Source organism: Buceros rhinoceros, unplaced genomic scaffold, assembly GCF_000710305.1.
Source record: "Buceros rhinoceros silvestris isolate BGI_N320 unplaced genomic scaffold, ASM71030v1 scaffold8297, whole genome shotgun sequence".
Classification (NCBI taxonomy): domain Eukaryota; kingdom Metazoa; phylum Chordata; class Aves; order Bucerotiformes; family Bucerotidae; genus Buceros; species Buceros rhinoceros.
Genome location: NW_010422704.1, coordinates 1,026 through 10,502, shown reverse-complemented (window position 1 = coordinate 10,502; position 9,477 = coordinate 1,026). Strand labels below are relative to the sequence as shown.

Here is a 9,477-nt window from a genome sequence, read left to right as displayed (position 1 = left end):
TGCTCAAAGAAAAACACACCTCATGCTACCAATAATTACCATCCCACACAACAATAAACTACACCTGAAAAAGTTAGACTGTGAAGCCAGGATCCTCTTGTCCTGTCCAGGACAGGGAAGGAAAGGATTCCCTACATGACTTTTCCTCTCCTGTAGCAACATATTAGTAACCACTTGCAGTACCTTTTGGCTTCTTCCGAGGCCTTGATGGCTTCTTTTCCTTTGGCTTCTGGCTTTTAACAGTCTTTTGCTTCCTCTTTTCCTCATCTGCTAAGACTTTCTCAAGTAGCTGAGCAAAGAATTCAAAATCAAAGGGCCGCTTTTCTTCTATGAGATTAAAGAAATAGACAAGATTTCAAAGATGACAGTTATTTCAAGCTTCTGCTTTGTAAAATAATCAGTAGTACATGTTATGATATTAAAAACCAAAGGTTATATAAATTTAAACAGAGAATTCTTTTTGAAAATACTTTCCGTATCACTTGAGCAGGGACTAGAGTTAACATATATATGAATTACACTATCTTGGTTTTAAAAAACAAACAGTAAAACGGTTACAGTACTTAGTATTTTAGAAAATGTAAAAAGTGACAAATACATGAATTGCACCATCTTATCAAATAATGTGTTAGCATCTTGCTCTAGGACTTATGAGGCTCATTAAAGTAACACACAATGCCTTTAAGGATTCTTGAAGCAGTTAACATTAAGTAACTGTGCTAGAAATTCCCATGAATCAGAATAATCTTCAGCTGAATACATATAGGAAAGTTTGCATTAATCTTATTTATAGAAAAAACAGAAATTAAATCTAAAAATCTTTACTGTGAACCCTGGTTGTTATAAAAACCTAAAATTCACCAGCTTCTGAACTCACCTATGAGAAGAAACTTTTCTTATATTTAATATGAGCAGAGCAAAGCACAAAAATTACCATGAAAAAAGACGACTACCATTTAATGACTCATTGTATGGGGGGCTACATTTACTTACTGAAAGCTTTGTCTATCCTCCATCCATTAGCTTTTTCCTCACGTTTGAACTTGTTCTAAGAGCAAAGATATATTTGTATTTTTCAGTAAGAAATGCCACAACAAATGCACAAAATGTCAGATTAAGATAAGCCCTCTTCAACGCAACAAAATTTTCTGCCAACTAAAGTTGTTAAAACTTAACAAGCACACCCACTGAACACAAGTTTTGTTTTTAAATATAAAATCTATCATCAATAGGTATCACCAGTCATAATTTTCTAGTATTTTTGACATCTTTGTCCTTACTTCCAATCTAAGCAGGGTTTGAAATATCAGAAGATTTTCCCAGCTGGATACCATGAAAAGGTAACACAAAAGACCCTCCCCAAACATCCACTTACGCTTATCAGCATTCTTCAGTTAAAAGATATCCAAGATAAACTGCATCAAGCTATGCTAGCTTTACTACACACATTGATCAGAATTCAACCTAGCATACTAACATTTCGGATACATACTACTCCTTGGAAACAGGTATTAAAAAAGCATTGCTACAGAGCCAATTAGCATAAAAATTATCAATTCTAATAATCATAAACAAGAAACAGAAAAGTGAAAAAAGACATTTAACTGATTTAACAAGTGCTTTAATTTTTACCTTAATTTCTGCTCTGGCTCTATGAGGAAACAGCCGTCCAATTAAGGAGAAGTCTGTTCCAACCATACTGATAGCTAAAAAGAACATGTCAGTTTCTGGAGGGGGGAAAAAAAAAGTTACTCCCACTTAAGTATTTAGTTAACCATCCTTCTTGCTATCTACATTAAAAACACCTTTCAAATTTAATGCAATGAGATCAATAACATTAAGGTTATCTACCGTAGCTGCAAGCTCAGCTGAGCTGGAGCCTCTAATATTTGCTGAATGAACTATTAACACAAAGAACTGTCTAATCTATCGTAAAACTGCAGAATGTGAAATATGTTTCGTAAAGCTAGTAAATCAAAGCCAACGATCATCAAATTGTCAATGTTTATCATTAACACAACCACAAACAGAAATCAGAAAAAAAGCATGTGACAAAATACCATCTTCACTATTATTTAAGAGTGAAAGAGTGCATTCCAAAACCAGCACAGTGAATTCTGATGCTAATTTTTCCATCTACAAAAAACCACTTCTAAATTGTAAGAAACACTTCCAATTGTATGAAGTCTTGCACAGTGTTGTCAGCCTAGAAGTAATCATCAATTCAGAGCAAGCCTAATAAAAACACCACTTATAAAAACACAGCTGTCCACTTGTACTGAAATCAGCCCACACAGAGATGGTTTATACAGGTTCTTACAGCACAGGCAGGAATAAATAAGTAAAGCTACTGTTAAGAAGTTTTGTGGTGGACTAGCCAGTGCTGGGTTAGCAGTTGGACTTAATGATCTTAAAGGTCTCTTCCGACCAAAACAATTCAGTCATAAGTGTTGCCTGTTCTATACAGAGCTCAAATATTTGGACACCAGAATCCAGAGTTACACTTTTGATAAGGCAGACTAGCATTTCCACAGCACCTAAACATCCGTGACAGAAAAAATTCACAGGTTGCCTGCATATGAGAAGGCACAGGATTTTTTAAACATGCCAGTTTTCACAGGAATCATCAGAGCTCTGTTTTAAGAGTCTGGAGGGTTGAGACTGTATCACACATAAGCAGACGCTTCTACTCTACAGGAAATGCAAATGGTTGAGTACAAAGCATAGACGGAAAACTAAGATTTTTCTGCAGACTCAAAACTTGAAACAAAAACATACTCGCCTTTATTTGACCATGGTTTTGTGTAAAAACTTTTCCTGAAGCTGGAATATGTAGTTGTAGAACCACGTTCAAAGATGGGATCATTTTCTTCTACCACACATGGACCTTTTGTTCTTAGAACTTCTACAGTTAAACTGGAAAAGCAAACACAGAGGTTTACTTGAAAATACTGCTGAGAAGACACACAGGAGACATTTACAAGCCTACTATTCAGATTTCTTCCTGCCACAAGTCAGAGTTTGTACTGTGTAGTCAGATTTAATAATTACATTAACATGTATTTTAATGGGAGAATGTGGCAAGAAATCATTATCTTACTCATATTTTACTCAGCCTGTGCAAGCAAATTTGCTTTTCCCTTTTTATAAGATATAGTCCAGTCAAAATTAAATATTTTTTTTAAATTGCCTTCTTAACATTCAAGAAAATGATTTGGCAAAACCAGAAGAGCCTTTCCATATCCTTTAATAAGACTGTCAAATTCTTTTACCAGGACTCCTCTATCCTTATGCCATGGTCTAAATCTCATGCTAGTAATATATTTGGGGAACTCAACAAATTGATAACTTAATACTTTAACAAAGCCATAATCTAAGCAATGTTAGTGAAAATACTGACAGCTGAATAAAGCAACAAGAAGCAAGATGCAAAACTGGGGCAAATCATACTGACAACTGAGTAAGAGTAAGCAGATACATGCAACTGTGAGAAATGAAGAAGTTAAAACTAAATAGAAGACATTTGGAAATTTGACAAATATTCAGGATTCGTCAATATGCATTCTCCTGTCTTCTCCAGAAGGATCTCTCATAAAGAAGGTTTGCCACTACTGAGATGCAGCTAACTACCGCTCATATTTTGCCACATATTTGCTCTGTTTCCAAAGTCAGGATAGCTCAACTCTCAACACGTAAACACACTCATGTTTGTCTTTGTCCCAAGTGACTATTCACAAACTAAGCAGCAATGTAGTACATGTTGTCCATGAGATAGGCGCAGAATTTGTTACCTTTCTTCATCCAGAATAATTGAACCATCTTCTGCTACTTTCACACGAGGAACTAGAAGTGGACCGTCCTGACTCTCCTCCCCATTCTCTGCTTCTTCCTCCTCCTCCTCCTCCTCATGATCAGGAGTACTTTTCTCTTCCTGTCTACAATTTTAAGTGACCAAGCAAAAATAATACTTTTGTTGATGTTTTCAATTGCTGCTCTATATACCAGACGTTCAACAATTTAATGAACCACCCAGCAATGCAAGCCACCAGCAAGTCAGTCAATACATAAACTCTGGAATCTGCTTTTCATTCTATTGTAAAATGGAGAAATCAAAAAACTTAATATTGAAAGCAAAATGCTCTTTAGCAACCCCCCCCTCCCAAATTAAAATTTGATACAAATAAGGGCTGTGATATTGAAACAGTGAAAAAACAGACCTAAACTGTTAGTAATACTACAGAAATATGCTTTTTTTAACAATACAAGAAAACTTCTTGACTATAAGTACTTCCATCACCAACTTACTCTTTCATTTGAGCCAGCGCAGAATTTTTTTCTGTTCTCTTTTCTTCTGCCAATGAAGACCTAGAATTTCACAAAAAGCTACAGATGAACATTTGTGCAGCTACATTTCTGCTTCATTCCACAAGACCTGCTTTTAGTGGGTAATGGACAAAGAAACTCAAAGCCTTTTTTCAATTCTTTGTACCACATCTAGACTTGAGTATAACTGAACAATCACCACTGCTTAATGAATTTTGTTTTTTTTTTTCTTTTTTTATAAGCAAGGACAAAAAAAGGTATTTCAAGCAGTAATGCACTGTAAGGGTCCAGGGAACATAACAGCACCTGGTTCATTACCTACTTAAAGACCATCCTGTGTAAAAGAAAAAAATAACAGGAAAAGTGACAAATGCACAAGCACACAAACATTAACAAGCAGCTAATAACAGACAGTAACAGAAAACTCATCTGCTACTGAGAGGAATAAGAGGACTTGGACAGCTGAACTACCAAAATCAGTGACTGTTTTTGGCAGTTGCAGGAAAACTGTCCTGCTCTGTCTGTGGCAGCCTCAGCAACCCGCTGTGTTAGTGTTCCCTGTGTATGTGCACTTCCTGGTGCTTGCTCAGCCTTGCTACTGGCAAAACTTACAGCTACATCCATCCATGTGGAATGGAGAGACCTCGTGTGTCCTGCACTGTGTTTTGCACTTCAGCACCCAGGAAGGAGAAATGCTCTGCTCCCTGTAGTCCACTATATTTAGCAGGCAGTCCCTAACATCCCTACCATAACTAAAAATTTTAACAGCAGCTAGTAAAAACAAAAACATTTTCTACTATTCTGCATTTGTACAGAGATAAACTGGGGACAGGTTCATGTTTTTGTACTTCCACAAGTAGACTAATCTCCTTTCTCATTTCTGTATGAAGACTGAGTAGATGTGAAAATGTCTAGAAGCTTTTGTTACCATTGCAACAATACTGCATCTGTGCTGTAGATTTATGCTCCAGATTTAAGAATTCTCCTTTTCACAATTATTAAATTAGTAAAAAAAGAAAAATCACTTAACCTAAGGAAAGAGAAAGAGAATCATTCTTACTTCATGGGATTGTTTTCTGGCAGGTAGTATATCAAGTCTCTCATGGTCATTTTAGTACGATCTGGTGGAGAACGTCCTTCAATTATTGGAGGCCTGTGTTTCAACTGTTTCCACATAAAAAGAAAAAAAAACCTTAAATTCACCTTGAAAATACTTTATATTTCACAAATTAATATTTTTCTTTTTTTTTACAAAGCTCCCCATTCAGAGACTTTTGTTGTTTCCCCCAACTTAAGATAACTTAGCTGAACTAAGTTTATCTTAAGAGCATCCCTTTGTCAGAGAGGACCTTAAGTGACCCTTAAGAAACTCTTAAGAGACATACCTCCTTAGAGAAATTCAATACTAGGCACAAGTAAAAGTGAAAAGTTATTTAAAACTACAGAACTCAGTCAACAATCAAGTTGAAAAGAGATGATAAATCCTAAGCTTCTCAGAGCAGGCTCGCCCATTGCATTACCAACTGTGAAACTTTTAAAATTGGAATGTTGACTATAATATAATAGTAGGTGCCACGTGAAAAAAGCTTATGGGTCTAATCAAATGAAAATATACAATTTCTCATGAAATCTGTGTTATGAGGGAACACAGTGCTACTACTGCTTATAAAAAGACTAAACCCATACAGAGTTATGAGATATTACAGACTGTTAGCAGTAAGCAGCTGATGATCATCACAAAGCAGCACTGTGAAGGGATAATGTATGTCAGGTGAATCATACATCTTTGCCCTTCACAGATAAGCACTGCTCCACACGGACACCTACCATCCGCTCTTTCCTCAGCTCTTCTTTCAGCATTTCTCTTAACTTCCGAGCTTTGAGGATCCTTTCACGGTCAGAACATACTCGTTTCTCTTTTACAGGAGCAGTTCTCATTGGTAACTTTTCTTCTTGTGTTCCTGATCTTTCCTGTGTGGGTCTCTCCTTGAGTGGGGAGGGTACATTCTTCTGCAAGGTATCATCATTTTTTTGAGGAGCTAAACCTACAGTTTGCTCTTTGTTCACCAATTTTTTTAGTGGGGAAAACTGCGGCACTTGTGGCACAGGTGTTTTCTTTTCAGGCAGCATGGGAGACTTCAAAGAGCTATCAGTGTTACTCTTTTCTGATGGAGAGGAATCCTTCTGAAATGAAGCACTGCCATGTGATGCTGGAGCCTGTGATGCTCGCCTCTGCAGTTTTGATGCAGAACGCTGAGCCGTTGAAGGTCCAGCTCTGGGTTTGACAAGATTGGGCATAGTGGAGATCCGTTTTCTTCTCTGCGTAGGCATCTCTGCAGGTTTACTAGCTTCTCCAACATCATTCGAATTATCAGCCTTGTCATTGCTGGAAAATTTAAAAGAGTCTCCTGAAACACCTGACAGTGACAGATCTGTAACTCTTACTTTCCATATAGGTTTATGTCCCAATCAGTATAAACACAAGTCTACAGAACAATACAGTTATATACAAGAATCCATGTCAGAATCAACTTGAAGCTAATACTTCCTCATAAAGTAATCAGCTATAAGAACTGGTATATTATTTTCCAATGCTAATTACTATTAATTAATGGTACTGTTACAAGCTAGCTGACCAATAACACTAAACTCACATGTTCCTTCCCCCCACCCCTTTTTAGAAAGTTCTCTACTTTTCAGGTGAGAATACCAAACACCATACTACAACAAAGCTTTATAAAAAAATAATGCATAACACAGGTGACATATTAAAAAATTTTAATAAAGCTATATGCAACAAGTACTTTGATGATTTTTACTACAATCAATCTTAACATTCCTTCTTTGCATTTGTAAGTAGATGATACACAAACTGCGAATTCCAAAAAAACTTCAGCAAACTGTTATTCTACTGCGCATATGTAACACACCAAAAGTAGCCTTTTAGAGGCAACAACTTTTAGCTTCCCTAGAAAGCTTTCTTATTTAAGTATTTCTTCCATCCCTTACACAGAAATAATTTTCAAAGTACAAGCTAAATTGCCAACCATTACGGTCTTCCTAAATCTGCACACTCCTCCAGTGTTTGGCTCTTTGGCTGCTGCTCACAGTAAGACTGCAGCAGACTTACAGCTGAGTCATAAAGAGTTTTTTTAATTTCACATTGGAACTGTGCCCTCTTTCTGTGCATCAGTCCAACCACACCCATGGATTACCCAGCCATCTTCCAAAGTAACCAGAAGCAAGTACCTTTGAAGGAATATAGGAAAAGCATAAACATAGAGTCAAACTTTTCCAAATCCTCCCTAGTTACTGTCTAGCAACTCAGGCAAATGCTGCAGATGACATTTTGGTATTAATGGCCTCTGTTAAATGGCTGGATCAGTTTGTCCCACATTGAGTTCATATACATTTCTAGCGCACAGAACACCCCTCAGCAAGGATCATGCAGAACACCCCTTCAGCAGCCTGTCTACTACAGGGTGCCTGTCTGTGTGTTTTGAACGAGATCCTTGAAAGTTTCATTCAATATCCTCTGGATTTCATACAGCAAGCAACAGTGAAAAGTAATCTTTCATTCACCTTCTCCATACCACTTGTGTTTTATGGAGTTTTTAATCAGAGTGCCACAAGAGATAGAATTTGACAGAAACTGTATTAAAAACAAAATAATAATCTCAGAGAATTATCCCATCCTTGATAATCAACAAAACCTATATGGCATTTAGAAAACAAAACAAAGTAACTGATACTGCAGATACAGGTTTGTGCAGCTATAACAGAATAGGTTGGAATATAAATAATACAGCCTTAGGTTGGAACAATAAATACGCCAGATATTTTCGCATCTGCCTTTAGTTTTCTCGCAGATCACACAACGAACACACTGTGCTGTAGGTCACCAATTACTGCACTCAGGAAAGCAAACTGTGTGACTTCCTTCAAATCCACTCTTCCTGAATCTTCAGAGACACCAATCTCTAAAATGCATCATCTAGCTCCCCAAGAAGCTAATACTGCCTATTCTGCAATATCTCCCTAGGCCTGCTGTCTCCTAGTTGGCTGCTACATGCCTTTGAAAGCAACCAAAAACTTTAGGAACGAGACAGTCAGTGGCATTTAGAGTGACTAAAGGGGTACAAGAAAGATGCCACTCTCACCTGTACCTTTTCTGCTTGCTCGCATGACTACAAGTTCCTGAGAGCCTCTCAGCAGTTTTATGTTGGATACCACCTTCTCCTTCCAGCTGACTGCTGGAACCCACCCCAGCACCCCAGCAGTCTGTGTGTCTCTTCTCAGAAGAGTATCACCTTCCAAAATTGCATGTCTCCAAAGCACCTCTTTCCTAGCCACATCCCACTCTCTTCACTGCGCTGGCAAATCAAGGAGGTTTGTACACTACATCTGACCTGAACAACCTCCATCACAAACAGTCTTCAACCGCTTATAACTGCTCTTTTTCAAAACAGCAGGATGTTGGTTTACGGTTTTGTACACTTGGATACTTTCTGCATTTATTATGGCAAATATTTTATAAACGTGTTCCTTGCATAGCAAAAGACTACTTTTCAAACCACAAGAATAGATGACTTAGAATATTCTCCCTTTCAGAATAGCATTGGTGTCTAGTTTGGAAGCTTAGATTACTGAAGAACCAATTAAATTATAACCACAGTAGGCTTTAATAAGTCTGCTGAATCAGCAACAATGCAAAAAGAAGTTTAAGTATGAAAGATGTAAGATACAAGTTGAATGAAAGGCCGTGTGGGTTTACTAAGGACTCGTCTGATACCTGAATTTCTTGTTTCACACAGGAAACAGAAGACTGTGAGAAGACCTTGTATTATGGCACCAAGGACAAGTTTCAACTAAAAAAAGTACTCGTATAAGATCCAAAACCAACTCATTAAAAGAAGCGAGAAAATTCTTCTGAAGAGCTGGGGAAATGTGCTAAGGAACATTGGTCTGTACCGCTTTTGGTGGGTATAGTTAACTTTCTTCACAGTAGCTCATATGGTGCTATGTTTCAGACTTCTGACCAAAACAGTGTTGATAGCACATCCTTGTTTCAGTTACAGCTAGAGGCCTAGCATCAAGCCTCTTCTCACATTACCCCATTGGTAAGCAGGTGGTGAGTGCACAAGAAGTTATGAG

At 37.4% G+C, this 9,477-nt stretch overlaps 1 protein-coding gene across 1 annotated transcript in view; it reads right to left on the bottom strand.

The window, feature by feature from the left end:
* The window catches only part of BDP1 (B double prime 1, subunit of RNA polymerase III transcription initiation factor IIIB), a gene marked incomplete at its 5' end in the record, with an annotated part of 44,424 nt that extends 37,715 nt beyond the window's left edge, over positions 1 to 6,709 (bottom strand). Inside the window, 8 exon segments of the mRNA XM_010140140.1 lie at positions 184 to 327; positions 994 to 1,048; positions 1,633 to 1,727; positions 2,783 to 2,916; positions 3,792 to 3,935; positions 4,306 to 4,365; positions 5,384 to 5,487; positions 6,145 to 6,709. Coding sequence (XP_010138442.1) covers positions 184 to 327; positions 994 to 1,048; positions 1,633 to 1,727; positions 2,783 to 2,916; positions 3,792 to 3,935; positions 4,306 to 4,365; positions 5,384 to 5,487; positions 6,145 to 6,709 — 1,301 coding nt within the window.
* Positions 6,710 to 9,477: the final 2,768 nt, after the last annotated feature.